Raw genomic sequence first — 17,065 nt, forward strand, 5'->3', positions numbered from 1 at the left:
TTCTCTTGGTAGTTCAGTATTTTTGAAGAATTGTGGAGATTATTCATAAAAATTCCTCAAATCTCACTCTTACTTTAACTGCATATTACGTTCTGAAGATTTGATCCAGATGCCGGTTTAGACCATTTGACTCCTTATCAAACCAAAATAACAACGAGTAACTTCTAGTTAGTCGTAGTTGTTAGTCAGAAGCACAAACAGCTCAGTCTTGGGTCAACAAATAGATCAAAATGCAAAAATACAATGTGACGAAAGAGCAAAATGACCAGGACTGAGTGGCTGAGTCATAGATCAGAGTTGAGAGGCGAAACAAAAAAATTCCTCAGTAAAAGGTCGGATAAGGCTTAGAAAGCGAGTGAAGAGGACCAAAAAAGATATTTAGAAAGCCTGAAGAAACATTATTAAAGACAATATGAAAAGATTAGAAGAGTATCTGGGTACTTTAATGCATTATGCAGTATAATAAAGAATAACATGAGTATTACACAATAACTAGAGTACAATCTGTTAAATTTACCAAAAAATTGCCCTAGTCTTTACTCAAAGACAGCATATAAACTGGTCAGTCCACGTTCTGCTTTGCATCTTTTATTATAGCTGTCTAAAACATGCCATTACTGATGCCAAAGCCTCTAGAGATCATTGTGATACACTGTAGCTGACGGAAGCAAGCTGACAATAGGCTGAGCGAGTGTGCAAGCAGCTTCAGACGTTGAGTGACTCATTGCTGGCAAGAACTAAAGCTTCTTCTTTTTCCTGCCATCTGTCCATCACTGCCACTTCAGTTGATGCAGCGCAAAGTCAATTAAATTACAAACAGTGTCTCCTTCGTCAAGAAGGAGACAATGGCAGCCGACATGACAGCCAAGTGTGAGAGACGTGTCATTGCTACAATAATTGGTTACTAAACTTTTTACAGTGCAAGAAATAAAAAGCAGGAGAGCAAGAAAGGGGAAGAGAAACAGATTGATGGTGCATCTGCACAAGGAGAAAGGGAAGAACGGGAGAAAGAAATTAGTAAAGACGTATTGTACAATGCTGTGCAGATGTTGAGGTGAGACTGACAGTCCCTCCAGAAGTGTTTACTCAGCACTACATAAACCAGTATATCAAATATGAGAATCATCACGTAATCTGTCACCTGACAGGATTACTGAGTGTTGCTGTAGTTTAAAGCAAGCTGGGAAGGACCAAAAACCAACACGGAGACTGGAAATAGTCTGGAAACTAAACAGGCTATTTAGCTTCCAGACTAAACCTATTTAGTCTGAGAAGAACAAACAAGGTTATCAGCATTCAAAAATATCTGCACGAATTAACTTTTGATAGAAAACGAGACTAATGGAGATTCAACAAGAAATCAAATGATGGCCAGAGACAAAATTCTCTGATAAGTGAATATTCCATACTACTATTCCATGTTAAGAGACTGAAGAGGCTTTGTGTTTTAGTTGATGTTGTATTTGTAGTGAGAGTTGTTTTTTCTCTCTCTCTCAAATATTAGGTAACAGCTTTTAATAATTACAGAAATAAAACATTATATTATATAATATTTTGTGTTATTAAATAGTTAAATAAATAGTTAAAAATTAAATAGTTGTAATCTCTGCAAAATTTAATCTGTTATATATGTTCAAAAGTAAAAGAAGGACGATTGCAAGAAAATCTGGCTTCTTAGGAGCAAAGTATAATGAAATATATGCATTTAAACAACAATGGCGAGCTGGGATGCTCCGAGAGAAGATGAGAAATTTTAGCATTTTTGATTCTTTGCGGCCAATAACCCCGAACCTGAAAAGGGTACCATACTTGTTCTCCAAAAGCACCAATCAGATGCTAAACAGCCAAGTTTAGGGGGGTTCAAACTCAGTGCTTGAGTGCAAGTGAAGCCAAATGCACATGGAAATGTGCAGCATTGCCTCAATTAGATCAGGTTAACTAGCTGTCCATTCTTTTTCAGGTTTCTCAGTGCAAAGATAGACAGAGCAGTAATAGGATGAGAGCCAATCAAGACATCGTAAAAAAAAAAAAAAAAAACTCCAGTTGCTGCTTTCTTTGTGCTTGCATCAGCAATTTTCAGACAGCTTCCTGTGTGAGGCAGGCAGCGCATGATTGATGAGAACTGGCTCAAAGAGCAGAACGAGCTTCTTATGACTGTAAAAATAAACAGTCCACTAACTAGATCTGTCTGTAATAAAACAGTTCTCCATCTTTCACTTTCTGCACACTGATAACAACACTAAGCAGCAACTTTAAACCAGAGCTGCAGCTTAGAAAATGTTGAGGCTTTGCAACGAGAGTTCAACAGTATAGCGTTGACGGGTTAATGTGCCAGCCAAAGGTTGACAGGATTCCAGTTACATCTCAAAAGTTAACGCTTTTTGTTTAGATGTTTATTAAAAACACAAATTTTTAAGACTCCTATTGAGATGTGAGCACCTGTTTCTAACAACTATGAGAACAGCTGATTTTTGTTGAATGCTTAACTTTAGCAGGTCCAATCCAAGGCCCAAACTGAAGTTCATCCTACAAGCACCTCCTGAAATTTAGCAATATCAAATCAAGTGACCTTTTCACAGCGCTTGCTGACAAAGCTACACCTTAGTTTACAGAAAAAGATATGTGGACACTTTGAACAGCGACCCATGAGGACAACCTATATACACTCCTGATCAAAATCTTAAGACCAGTTAAAAAACTGCAAGAATTTGCATTTTGCACTATTGGATCTTAAGAAGGTTCTAAGTAGAGCTTCACAATGTTAAAAGAAGCAATCAGCGTAAGAGACAAAAACTTTTGAGCGGGGAATTAATTGAAAACTGCATTTACACTCAAACATGATTTTTTCAGCTGATCAAAAGTTTAAGACCATAGCTCAAAAAAAAAAAACCCAAGCCCCCCAAAACAGAAATCAAAGTGTCAAAAAAAAAAAGGACTCAGTAATGAGTAGCTTCACGATTCTTGTTGATGACTTCAAACAATCGTCTAGGCTTGATCCAGTGTTTCCAGGAGGCTAGTGGGAACGTTGCTCCAAGTGTTGAAGATGGCTTCATGAAGGGCATCCACTGTCTGGAACTGATGTCCATTTTTGTAAACTTCCCTTGCCATCCAACCCCAAATGTTCTCAATTGGGTTTAGATCCGGGGAACATGCAGGATGGTCCAAAAGAGTGATGTTATTCTCTTGGAAGAACTCCTTTGTCATGCGGGCATTGTGAACTGCAGCATTGTCCTGTTGAAAACCCAATCATTACCACTCAGACGAGGGCCCTCAGTTATGAGGGAGGCCCGCTGCAACATCTCCACATAGCCAGCTGCTGTTTGACGCCCCTGCACAACCTGAAGCTCCATTGTTCCATTGAAGGAAAACGCACCCCAAATCATGATGGCACCCCCACCACTGTGCCGGGTAGAAAACATCTCAGGTGGGATCTGCTTGTCTTGCCAAGACAAGCAGTGTCCCCAGACAAGCTTGTCCCCAGCTTGTCCATCAGGACCTGATGGACCATGATGGTCCTGATGGTCCAGGACCATAATAATAATAATAATAATAATACATTTTATTTCAAAGGCGCCTTTCTGGCACTCAAGGACACCGTACAATAATAAAAAAACTGTGACAGAAACAAATAAAATGTAACAAGTAAAAGTAGATAAAAATAAATAAAACAAAACAATGTATCTATATAAAAACTATGTAAAATCAGGCAAACCAATTGTGTCATGTGGAAAAGGCAGATCTAAAAAGGTGTGTTTTGAGTTCGGTTTTAAAATTTGATAATGACTTTATGTTTCTAAGGTATGGTGGTAATGAGTTCCATAGTTGGGGAGCAGAGCGACTGAAAGCTCTGCTCCCCATGGTGGTGAGACGGGCAGAGGGGACAGTGAAATGGATTGAGGAGGATGATCTGAGGGAGCGAGAGGGAATGGCAATATGAATAAGATTTGAAAGATATGGTGGGGAGAGATTGTAAAGGGCCTTGAAAGTGTACAGAAGAATTTTGTAATCTATGCGGAACTTGGTGGGCAGCCAATGGAGTCTTTGCAGGACAGGAGTGATGTGGTGCATGGATGGGGTTTTGGTAATGATACGGGCAGCTGAATTCTGGACCAGTTGGAGCTTATGAAGAGATTTCTGGGTGAGACCAAACAGAAGGGAGTTGCAGTAGTCCAGGCGTGATGTCACAAGACAGTGAACAAGGATGGCAGTGGAATGGGGAGTAAGGGAGGGGCGGAGGCGGTTGATGTTGCGTAGGTGAAAATAAGCCGAGCGGGTTATGTTATTAATATGAGACTGGAAAGACAGGGTGCTGTCAAGGATGACACCCAGACTCTTTACCTGAGGGGAGGGAGAAACGGGACAGTTATCAATTACAAGACTGAAGCTTTTGATTTTGGCCAGAGTAGATTTGGTACCAATGAGAAGAACCTCTGTTTTATCACTGTTAAGCTGAAGCAGATTTGAGGAGAACCAGGATTTTATTTCAGTCAAGCAGTCAGTAAGCGAAGATGGTGGGAGGTTGGAGGCGGGCTTACTGGAAACATAGAGCTGGGTGTCATCCGCATAACAGTGGAAATCAATGCCATACTTGCGGAAAATATTGCCAAGGGGAAGGAGATAAATAATGAAGAGAAGGGGCCCTAAGACAGATCCCTGTGGAACTCCTGATGTGACAGAGGAAGGCTGGGAAGAGAAGGTTTTGATCCGAATGAACTGAGTGCGGCCAGAGAGATATGATTTAAACCAGTTTAGAGGAGTCTGAGTGATGCCAATAGAGGAAAGTCTGTTGAGTAGGGTGGTATGGCAGATAGTGTCAAACGCTGCACTCAAATCAAGTAGGATGAGAATGGACAGCAAGCCGGAGTCAGCTGCCATAAGGAGGTCATTGGTGATTTTAATGATTTTTGATGGCCATCAAGGTTCTTGATGGCCATCAGGACCATCAAGGTTAAATTTTTTCTCATCATAGAAGACAACTTTCTTCCACCTTTCAATGTCCCTTGTTTGGTGAACCCTTCCAAAGTCCAAACAGGCAATTTTGAGGCATTGAAGAAGACGTGGCCTTTGAAGACGTTTTTTGTTTCTGAAGCCCTTCTCTCGCAGATGCCGTCTGATGGTTATTGGGTTGCAGTCAGAACCAATAATGGCCTTAATTTGGGTAGAGGATCGTCCCGTGTCTTGACGGACAGCCAATCGGATCCTGTCGCTCAGAGCTGGTGAAATTTTTTTGGGTCTACCACTTGACTTTTTTGTTCCATAACCCTCAGGATCATTTAAAAAATGCAAAATGTCTTACTGCGTCCAACCTCAGCAGCGATGGCACGTTGTGAGAGGCCTTGCTTATGCAGCTCAACAATCCTACCACGTTCAAAGTCATTGAGCTTTTTTTGCTTTTGCCATCAGGAGGTCTTGACAGTGTAAAGACTTGACAGAAAATGACATGGAATCCAGATTTTTGCACAGCTTTTGGCTTTTAAAGTCTACGGCCTTAAACTTTTGATCAGCTGAAAAAATCCTGTTTGAGTGTAAATGCAGTTTTCAGAAAATTCCCTGCTCAAAAGTTCTCGTCTCTTGCACTGATTTTTTACTTTAACATTGTGAAGCTCTACTTAGAACCTTCTTAAGATCCAATAGTGCAAAATGCAAATTCTTGCAATTTTTTGACTGGTCTTAAGATTTTGATCAGGAGTGTATAACCAAACTAGCTTTTGTGTGCAACTGATACTTTAGGAACTAATGAGGAGCAGCGAGCCATACGTTAAGTGGTTTGTCTCATGTAGGTCCAACTTCAAGTCAGCTGAGGAAACTATGCATGCAACTAGCAGGAGATGTGCACAATGGAAAACTGAAACATTATAAAGTCCATTTTAATCAACTACAACAGTTTGCAAAATAACAAATTCCTCTTCAACGTTTTTACACTGTGGCAAGTCACAACTTTTAACTTCAGTGCATCGTACCATATTTTATGCAATAAAAATTGTGGCTCAGTCCTCGCAGATTCACCTATTCATGGATTTTCCTGTGGAATGCGAGTCCAAATTGATTGGGGAAAATTTCGTCTATCCACTCAATTTTCTATCTGACATGTTCAAAAAGTGCTTTCTTTATCCCAAAGGGGGAAATTTAATTTTGTCATTACTCTTATCATCCAAGTGTCTTCAAAAAGTCATTGTGGAGGGTGATTCTGTGGGCGGGAAGAATCTCCAGTTGTAGTCAGACTTGCAACATGCCTGAAGAGTGAAGACGGTTTCTGTACGGCAGTCTCATGACTTTCAAAAACTCCATATCAGGCAGCAGAGACAATATTCCACTACAGCACATCCTGGATGACACCATCAGTTCTTGGCAAGCACTACTACTCCACCTCATCTGCTTTTGCTGCTCTTTAAATTTGTCTGGCCGTACGGTTAGAAAGCCGAGCAGAGAGAGAGAGAGAGTTAAAACAATACTTTTTTTGCTTGTTGATTATGCATCGTGACAACTGTCCAAAAGGAAAAAAAAAAAGTAAGAGCAAAAATCCTTCCAACTGTGCAATATCCAAAATCAGAGGGAGGACTCCACTGCAGTAACTGAGACAGTAGTGCAAACAATTGTCTTTGAAAGCTACATAGATCAACAACTTAAGCAAACGTAATGTGTTAACAAGTCCATTTTTAGTTGTTCATTCCCCAAATCGGATGTTAGAGTGACAAGATGAGAGCCATGAAAAGTCACATAGAAGACGACAATCTGGTCCAACAGAACCAAAGTTAAGCTTTTGTGTCTACACACTACGTGCTACGTGTGGAGGAAAACAACCACTGAGCAAACCATCTGGCAAATTGGATGGCCGCAGTGGCCCAGTCAAAGTCCAAACCTAAATCCAATTTAAACAGTGGCGTGACTTGAAGATTAATGCTCACAGACTCTCTGAACACGTTCTGACTGAGCTGCAGCTATTTTGTGAAGAAAAAAAACATGCAAAGATCTCCTGTCTGCATGTGCAAAGCTGTTAAGAGACACACTACAAAAGACTTACAACTGTAATTATAGTGAAAGGTGGTTCTACAAAATATTGACTCAAGGGGTGCTAAATACAGATGCATGCCACAGTTTCCACATTTGCAAAGACAATTTGTCATTTATTATATCCTGTAATAAGAGTCTTGCTCCAAAACATAATTGTGTAACATTTATGTGGAAATCCCTATGAAAAAAAAAAATCCATATTATTTTAGGAGTCCTCAAATGAAATGTAAGCCTGATCATAAATGCATGGATTTTCTGTGAGCTTTTATCATAGTTTTATGTTTATCTCATGGGTTATTTACTTATAGAAGTGCTCACGATAACCACAGAATGCAATTTCTCAAACAGGATATGAATAACTTGAATTAGTGAAGACATTGTGTCAGCTTATTTACGCCAACAGAGCTTAGAAACTTGGATTTTTGTGCCTTTCAGCTCCGAACGTGAAGTCTTGAGGCTAAACCAGGTTTCGTGCTCGCTGCCGGTCTAGTCAAACGTATCCTGGGTGTTTTCTTTTTCTCCTTTCAGCATTTGAAGCTCCTTCCTCCAATCCAAGCTCATACAGATTCCCAGTGGATGCCTTTGTCTTAAAACTTTATTCGATAGGAGATTCACAAAATGCATCTTCCTGGAGGTTTGCTATTTTCCCAGAAAATAAGATCGTCTTTGTACCATTTTTGCCTCTTTAAATCCTGCATTTATGCCCTCCGTTCTCCAGCACTCCCAGCCCTCCCTCTTTGTTTAAACGATACAGGAATGGGGCTCCGAAAAGTTTAGCATATGTTTAAACAGACTCACCAGATCTGACTCCTCACTCGTAGAGTAAAACATTTCTAGCCAAATGAGCTGGGCAGGGAGAAAGCTCCTCAGCTACTGCTCATCTTCTGTCCGAAAGCAAGAACTTCCAGCCAGCCGGAATACTTCGCACCTACAAACCCTCCTACCCCAGCTCCAGCGGGGAACAGCTCTTCCCGAGCAGCCCAAGCATAGAAAGTTTTAGCCGGAGAAGGAAAGTTGGCTCCCCTCAGTCTTTCTTTGGCCTACTTTAGTCCCTGAGAGGCAGAGGCAAAGTCAACCGTCTTTCCCACGCTGGAGGAGCACTCCTTCGGAGAACTGCGACCGTCCTCCAGTCACAAAAAACAAGCCCCCTCTGCCCCTCTCTCCTCCCACATACCCACACGCTCTCTCTGTCACACACACACACACACACACGCACACACACACACACACACACACACACACACACACACACACACACACACACACACGCACACACGCACACACACACACACTCTGCTAGTTAGGAAGTAAGATCTCCGACCAATGGGGCCAGCCTGAAAATTCCAGAAAACACCAAAAGCAGCTGCAGTGGCTTTTTATGTCTGAGCGTGTGATCTGCAAAGTTTATGTGTGTTCTCCTTTGCTTTCAAGAGGCTCCTGAAAGATCTGAGCTGACTGTGTCGACACATGGCTGCAGAGACCGAAATGTCAGGAAGTAATTATCTCCACTAGATCGAAAAAATGCCATATTTGCTTTCATCATCATCGGGATGAAAACCAGCAAAACCCCGTCTGTGCGGACGTTTTGATGGCACATCAGCCTGCTTGTGTTTGACTCGAGGTTAAAAAGTAATGTTTCTCGGGGAGAGCTAAAGCGCATTTACATAGTGCGAGCTCCTCTATTAACGTTACAGGCATATAAAAGGGACGGGTAAGTAATCAAGAGACAGAGCAGCTGGCTTGCATCTAACAAATGTAGCGGTTACTTGGAAGATTAGATCTATCTTTCTGATCTGGGATCAGACACCGTGTTGTGCTTTGAAATCAAAGCTGCTCAGAGGATGCAGGGAGACACACTAAATATTACAGAGGCAGTAAAACACGAGCGAAACTCTTTTGGTCATGAGTTTCCAAAAATGTAACCCTAGCTAATCCAAGTGTTCCGGTTTTAAAACAGAAGCAACAACTGAAGAAAGCAGTAAAGTTTCTGGAGGAAACTAATCTACACACGTTGTGTTCGTCCGACCTGTACGATCGCCCGGCTGCTGAGCTTTATTCAACTGTCTGCTAAACCCAGATTTGTAGAAAAATGTTTTCTGGGCAGCCCAACATAAATCCTAGATTATATTGTGTTTGATCAGGGTTAGCCCCTCTCTGAGGATTAGCATCAGGTTGTGTGTGTGTGTGTGTGCGTGCGTGTGGCGCGTGCAATTTGATGAATTGTTATCCCTGCTTGACCGTAGCAAATGTTTCAAGTCCTTATTGTATTTGATCAGAGCAGAAGTCGAAAACATTCTACTTTTCTACTATTTCCAGTTTTAATGCAAATCAGATATGCGGGGGGAAAAAAACAACAAAAATAAACAGTCACTCACAAATAGCTGCACCATGCTTTGTGTTGCAAACTTTAAACATGATTTTTTGTGGTTTTCTTACAAAAATATCTCTTTGCCGCCCTTCCTGCGAAGTGCGAGACTGGTTGTCCTGTCTAGATTATCCAGAGTCCTGTTGTCACTTCTCTAAATGATGCTCTCTTTACCTGGCAGGACAGTTTAGGTGAGCGGCCATGTTTTGACCTCTTATTAAAACCTAACCCTGCCTCTTGCATCTTCATAATGCTCCACATAACTCTGTTCTCGAAAGAAGTTATCCAACAACCTCTCAACAGTGCAGCTCATTGGCTAATAGTTCCACTGGATTTGATTTAGGGGTATCTTAGTAGAACATAAACCATTAATGTCACTATAAAGAAAAAAAAAACCTGCTTCCAAGTTATTCAAGTTAATCTTTTTCCCCATTTTTTTCTGTGAATTTCCATTAAAGTTACAGGACAAAAAGTAACTGTGATATTTCCATTACCTGGTTTGATGTCTCTGTCTGTCACGTTTCCATAAAACAGAAGTCATTTCAATGCGTTTTGTAAAAACGAAAGATAAATTCACTCTCTTGGATGATAGATGAAAATTATGGCTCGTTTGTCATTCTTCTGCAGCTACAACCGACACGACCAGGAGTTTATTTGATCCAACAGCCCAGCTTACGTTACACCAAACACAATATAAAAGCGTTTCTGCCATCTCAGTAGGCTTGAACAGATCAATGTCCATTCAGCTCAGAAAGCAGTCACTGCTCTGCCTTTGGCCTATCGATCAGTGTCCATGCACGCAGTGACGTCATCAGACATTCACACTGACAAACACACGCAGACAAACATCGGTAGCTTACAATACCAGCTTACAGTAATTGGACCATGTGAGGGAATCAATATGACATCCCATAAACTGCCAACAGTTGTTTCCTGTAATTACAAAGTCACCTTGTACTCTGTGAAGCAAATGACATGGCTCCCTACCTGGTCATCACTCCATTATAAAGAAATTAGTTATTTATTGCCCGACTTTACATTTACATTCAGGCAATATTTTTGTAAAACATTTTGCCAGCAGTGACCGCCCCCACAATGACTTTAACACGTAAAATAGACAATAGATACAACATTTAGCTGTGTTTTTGTTAAAATCTAGAGGTTACACAACAACATTTGACTATTGTGTGGACGGTCTGATAGCCACTGCATTTTCTGCATCATATGCAGAAAGCAGAAGTCATGTTTGTACGTTTGTTTCCATTTTGAGTCTGATTCCAGTCGGTTTCCTCTTATTTTTTGACTAATTCAAAATCTGATGAACATACAGTGCAGGAAAGAAGAATTTGCCCCATACGGATTCTTTCTGTTACAGATCATCTAACACGTTGAGACATTAGATGAAGACAACTTAAGTAAAAACAAAACTGATTTTAGAATTACTTTAACAGAAAAAAGTTATGTAAACCTAACTCATTATATATTTCAAACTGTCCTTTGTGTCACAGTGAGAATTAACCAAGCTCAGTTCAGCAGCAAGGCAGTTCAAAGTGTTCCACATCATAAAAAGCATAAAAATACAAAGTCATATAAGACGCCACACAGTCACCAATTAACTGTAATTAACTCCAGTGATAGCGTGATGGTCTGTGGCAGATCATTTGCCTTAAGCTCAAATGCTGTGTTCACTGGCCTACTCAAAGTCGGGCTTTTTAAATCCAACTTAACCAAGTTGTTCATGCTTGAAAACTCAATAATATACATATGATCATGTTAAATTAATTCTGAAAGAAGACTTGACCAAAGTTCCTCCGCAGCAATGTCAAAGACTCACCGGCACCAGCCACCAACACTTTAAAGCTGATGGTCGATGTCAATGAAAATGGTTAAACAATCACGCATGTTAACATTTATTTGATCTGGAACATTTCAGTGTCACCAAAAACAAGATCCGAAGAAATCTGCAAGGTGGTGAACACTTCATTGACAGCAGTGTGTATAATACAAAAATCTTACATCTCTGCAACATTAGATTGAGAACCTTCTCACTGTACGTAAACCCGCAAATATTATCCAGGTTATTGCATTGTAAAATATAAAATCCTTTTGAAAAAGATTGATGGTTTATCATTTTTGTTTTGTTAATGATTACAGATGTTTAATCTTTTCAGTTTTAGAATACCTGAAAATGTAAAGAGTATAATACAAAAAACAATCTTCCTGTACTCTGTTCATTCAAAATAAATTGAAGTCCGGTGTCATGTAAAGTTTAAATTAAAGGTCCATTTCTAAATGATTTAATCATCAAACTACAAATGGTCTTTTTGTACACTTTTACTTCAGATTGTGTCTCGTTGCTCCTACAATGTAATAAATCTAGAGGGAAACGGTCAAAGAGTTGGAGGTACCACACAATCATCTGCAAATAGCTAAAATCTGTACAAACCTGAGTCCCCTTAATATGCATTAATACGCAGAGTGTGCACTGGCTTGGCTCTACCTGGATTGGCAGCTTTGCAAATGTCAGCCAATAGTATTATACCAAGGTATCTCAGCTCTCCAAGGTGCATCTTTTAATACAGTTAACAGAATGCAAATTGGCAAATTTTCTGCAAATAATTTAGAGTCAAGTTCCACAGGAATAAAAAAAAATCAACAAATAAGCAATGAGATGTAAATAAGTGCGGATCAACTGTATTTAAATAAGTCCTTCCGCTACAGACTCAGTTCAGTAGTCACCACTCAGAGGCACGTAATCGAAGACGGAAAGTGGAGATCAATAAAAAAAGATAACTTTACACTAAGAATGTATTTTTATATTGCCCAGCTTAACAGAGACTACAGCCACCACTTGCTATTGAAATAAACAACCCATGTGATAAACCACACAGGATTATTCATTAGTCTACAACTAAAATTATAAATCAAGCTTACAGATTTTTACATGGCTTGTTGCCAGCGACAGAGACTGTCCAGTACTATAAACAGGGTTTTGCTCTCTGTCAAAGGTGCTATGGTAACATGGATTCAATGCTTAGTAAACTGAAATAGATCCCCGAAAGGCTTAAGAGCACTATAAATACATGACTGAGAAAATATCAAGAAAGGCCTCTCCAAAGGGGTCATGCTTTGCCAAGAATGCCATTACACAGATGAAACTCTCCAAGAAGCCTTCAAGTACTGCTGGATCTTTGTTTTTTTCAGTCTGGAAAAATAATCGCTCACAACTGGTTATCATTTGACTAAAGAAGTTATCATCTTATCCTACTTTTCTTTAGAGTGCTGAGATCAGACATACAAAAAGATAAGAAGTTGGTCGGTTTTCTTATATAGTTTAACCTGACAGGTTAAACTATATAAGCAATTGCTTCGTTTTAAAGCCAAAAAGCATCAATTATTGATACTGCTGCAAAAGCAGCAAGACGGGAAGATGATTAGAGTTATAATAATGGATACAGAATAGCTTACAGTAATGTTTTTTTTAAGTAAATGTGCTTCCTGCACAAAATATTATGCCTTATTTTTTCTATAGAGCAGCACTTAATGGCCTGATAAAAGAGCTGCTTCCCATCTCCAGTGGTCATTGTGCAAGAGGCGAGGTACTCACTGGTCCATCAACACTCTCAAACTTAAAAAAAAAAAACCCAAAAACATTCAGGCTTTTTCACTATGGGAGGAAGCTGGGAAAACTAGAAAGAACCCAAACATACACAACACAGCCAGAAACCCTGGTCCCAACAACTGCTCTGCAGCCAATCAGACAATGACTGTCATGTCATAAGGCCCTCACATGAGTCCATATCTACTTTAGATGGAAAATTTGTTGTGTTTTGTTTAGACATTTTACAATTATTTGTCAGGGGCTGCACAGTGGCGCAGGTGGTAGAGCTGTTGCCTTGCAGCAAGAAGGTTCTGGGTTCGATTCCCGGCCTGGGGTCTTTCTGCATGGAGTTTGCATGTTCTCCCTGTGCCTGCGTGGGTTTTCTCCGGGTATTCCGGTTTCCTCCCACAGTCCAAAAACATGACTGTCAGGTTAATTGGCCTCACCAAATTGCCCCTAGGTATGAGTGTGTGTGTTGTGTGGTTGTGTGTCCTGTGTGTCTCTGTGTTGCCCTGTGACAGACTGGCGACCTGTCCAGGGTGTACCCTGCCTCTCGCCCGAAACGATAGCTGGAAATAGGCACCAGCAACCCTCCCAACCCCACCAAGGGACAAGGGTGCAAGAAAATGGATGGATGGACAATTATTTGTCAGGATAAGCGATACGGAGAGAACAGAAAAATTCCCAATCTTATTGTGCTTGATTAACAAAAATCTAACATATATTTCAGACTTCCAGGGATTAGTTTCTATAGAAAAAGAAATTATAACCTAAATCTATAACATAATAAAGATCAGAGTTGCATGGACCATGCCAGGCTTTATATGGATGTGATTGTAGCCCACTGAAAACCCTGGAGTCGGCAGCCAGCATCAGACTGACGTTCCAGCACATACCAGGGCGCCCGAGTCCTGGGAGCATCTCTAATTACAGATGAAGAAAGAAAGCAATGAAGGTAAAAAGAGTAAAAGAAAGATTAGATGGAAAATACTGCGCTAAGCAAGATGAACAGAAGCGGAGCGTGAGACGGAAGCCGCATCTGCTGTATCTTCTGTTTTCACCCGGAACAATTAAAGAGTTTGACGGCTGTTTCTTCCTCTCCACCACAGGGCATCCCACTACTGCATACAGCAGAGCTAAAAGCAGCTCTAAAGCTGGTCACTCCCCACAGAAATCAGGCTACCACTCAGACATTACACCCTGAATTACAAACCAAGAGATTTCCAAAAGAATGCAAAAACAAAACTGAAAACTTGGCACAATCTTACCCTTTCCAAAAAGAGTCTTGTCCGCGGAGACAAAGGAAGCAAGTCAAGCAGGTCAACAGGAATGAAAATCATGAGCTCAGAGGTGGGAGCACTTGATGACTTATGAAGTGCTGACATGTAAAACGGTGTGCGACGTCTAGCGCTGCTTATGGTGCTAACTGAGTCACTTCACGCTCGCTGAGCACATCAACACATCGGCTGTTCCACATGGAGTCATTGGAAAAATCACTCCAACTGGCAAACTGGAATTGCTGTGACCAATGCGGTCACGCATGGGACCAGGACAAGCGGAGGCAGAGGGTGGAGCGGGCTGTGGGTCTACAACGCTTTCATAAAACAAAAACAGAGTAACTGAGTAAACAGGACGGAGATAACTTAATAAAATGTACTAGACTGATGGAGCGTGAATTAATGCAATGAACTTAAAAGAGAAATTGTGTTGCCCTAATTTAATTTCCTGACAATCGCTTCGGCCTTTTCATCAGCTTTCTGAACGTGGCTTTGGTTAAAGACTGAAAATGTCAGAAAAATCCTCTGGGACAGCTGAACTTTATTACGGTTAATCAGATTCACAAGAGCTAATGGCAGATGTGAACTCAAAAAGGTGACTGCTGAAACTTAAAGCGTGCTTCGATCAAGTATTAGTTCTCAGAGCCTATGCACTTATCTGACCTTTTCTGCTTACCCCTTGTACAAGATTCATGTCACATTAAAAGTCAGCAATAATCTCTCAATTTCTAAGTCACAAACACTTGAAATGTTCACAAAGCCGCTTATTTTGCAGCCAAGTTTGAACAGTCATGCCTAAAACTGTCCATTCGTGTCCGTTTCTGTTGCCTTTGGACGCAATAAAAGCAACAACACAGTCCAGCTGTCTGAGCAGCTTAGTAACATCCATTCTTATTGTTACAATCAGGAGGACAAAATTCAAATCGCTCACAAGCAGAGGTGACTGTTTGCGTCCAGTTAATCCCAACTCTCGTTGTAATGATTGCTTCTTTAAGGAGACTTAAATCCTTGTCAGTCTTTCAGCACATCAAGGGTTAAGAATAGAAGGAAGCCTGAAATCAGCATACAAAAAATACTTTTGTATTTGAGGGTGTGTTTAGAACACATTTCTGAGGTAAAAGGTTTACTTTGGCGGTGGGATTTAGTTGGATCTCTATTTTCACTAAGTTTACAGGGGATAAAATGATTTCTGATGTCTTCCAGGGTCTACAGCATTGTCTTTATAAAATAAATCCTTTTGGAAGTTTTAAAATGTGCAGAGGACTTTATACGACAAGGCCTTCCAGAGCACACATCAGCTTTCTAGAACAAAGAGGGGGGAAAAAAAAGCTGAAACGTTCTCTGAATGATTCAACAGAGGGTTTAGCTAAGCGAGCCTGTTTTTTCTGTCGGACCCGAGTAACTCATCAGCAAGACAGAAAGACGATCCTGCAGATTGTCTTTCACCAACAGCAATCTGCAGAAAGAAGGCAGCAACGAACCAGGCAAAAAGTCCACTAAGAGTAGATTCTGTGGAACAGACCTCATCCATTAACTATCTTAATCGTGATGCACAAACATCAGCACAGACGCCACAATAAAAGGATGTGAACCATCACTGAGACAGTGAATAATCAAGGGATAAACCCTGGATAGAGAAGCAAGCTGTAGATTTACATAGAAATGACTTTTGTTTTTACCTTTTTCTTCTTTGACATGCTTGCTCTCCCACAACGAGCAGAACACCTGTGCCGTCTTTCCGCTCTGCAGCGACTGTCATGAATTATGCAAACCCTGCTTTTTTTTTTTTTTTTCTGTTCACAGTACCAGGACCCTGGGGTGCAAACATCTGACGCCTGGCATTATTAAAACAAAAAAAAAGAAAAAAAGAAAAACTGTCGTTCCCAGTCAAAACCGATAACGGTGACTACTCCTCTGCCTGCCAAGTAGCTCTTAAATAAATACAAGTGGTTTTCCAGCTGTAGATGAAACTTACTGCAGAGGAGGTGAGCTGTCAGCATATTGAAGACCTCTTCTAATGGTACGTTTCAAGTCAGTGTAGTAGAGTGAAGTCGACCGAAGAGTCTCAACAGAGGCAGATCACACACTGACATGGACTCAAGTTGACACACAACCAAGTGTTTAAGCTCTGTGGTGTCACGGTTAGCCCTGCAGTGTTATTCTTTATCTGGCTTGGCATTAAGCTTTAATTTGATAGCGTGACATCTGTTACATGGGCCACTCAACCTTAAGAGACAATCTAAATCAGCATGAGAAAAAAAACAACAAAAAAAAAACCACATGCACACACATCCTGCAAACACCTTAAAACTCCCAACAGCACTCAGCAGTTAGGAGCAACGTTCAGTCGCAGTGTCACAATGATGCCAAACGGCTTGGACTTCTGCTGTAAAACATGTGACCTCCTGCAGCTGTGCATCCGTGGTAAGACAGACAGGCAGGCAGGCAGTAACAGCACCATCTGGAGTTCTAATCCGCCTGGCATGGCCCACCCCGGTGATTATAAACGTGGTCCTCGGAGTCATTAGGCTTATTGGACAGACAAGTGGATGCGCTGGATGGGCGGGTCGCAGAAGGGTAGACCGCTGGGCCCAAAAAGTTTCAACCGAGAAAAAGAAAAAAAAAATGGTAATGCAAGTTGACATGTGAGGGGGAAAAAAAGGCTTTGCTTATTTAAAAATGAATTTTTTCCACTGGTTGCAAAAGTTCGATAACTCAATGCATGCAGTTACTTTCATATAGAATCTAGATGAACAACAGTTGAACAGAGAAAGACTGGAAAGACTAGGAAGAAAGCTTTATTATTTTTTT

The 17,065-nt window shown here is 40.8% G+C and overlaps 1 protein-coding gene across 6 annotated transcripts in view; it reads right to left on the minus strand.

Moving 5' to 3' along the window:
• cacnb2a (calcium channel, voltage-dependent, beta 2a) overlaps positions 1-17,065 on the minus strand; it is a 71,224-nt gene that overhangs the window by 32,914 nt on the left and 21,245 nt on the right. Inside the window, exon 1 of one of the 6 annotated variants that reach the window (XM_008396704.3) lies at positions 14,246-14,393. The exons of 4 other annotated variants lie outside the window; for them this stretch is intronic. In XM_008396704.3, coding sequence (XP_008394926.3) covers positions 14,246-14,362 — 117 coding nt within the window. In that variant the 5' untranslated portion in view covers positions 14,363-14,393. Of the gene's footprint in view, positions 1-7,809; positions 8,130-14,245; positions 14,394-17,065 lie in introns of those variants that run through there. One more of the 6 variants, XM_008396709.3, reaches the window with a different exon arrangement.

Source organism: Poecilia reticulata, chromosome 20 (genome assembly GCF_904066995.2).
Source record: "Poecilia reticulata chromosome 20, P_reticulata-male-v2, whole genome shotgun sequence".
NCBI lineage: Eukaryota > Metazoa > Chordata > Actinopteri > Cyprinodontiformes > Poeciliidae > Poecilia > Poecilia reticulata.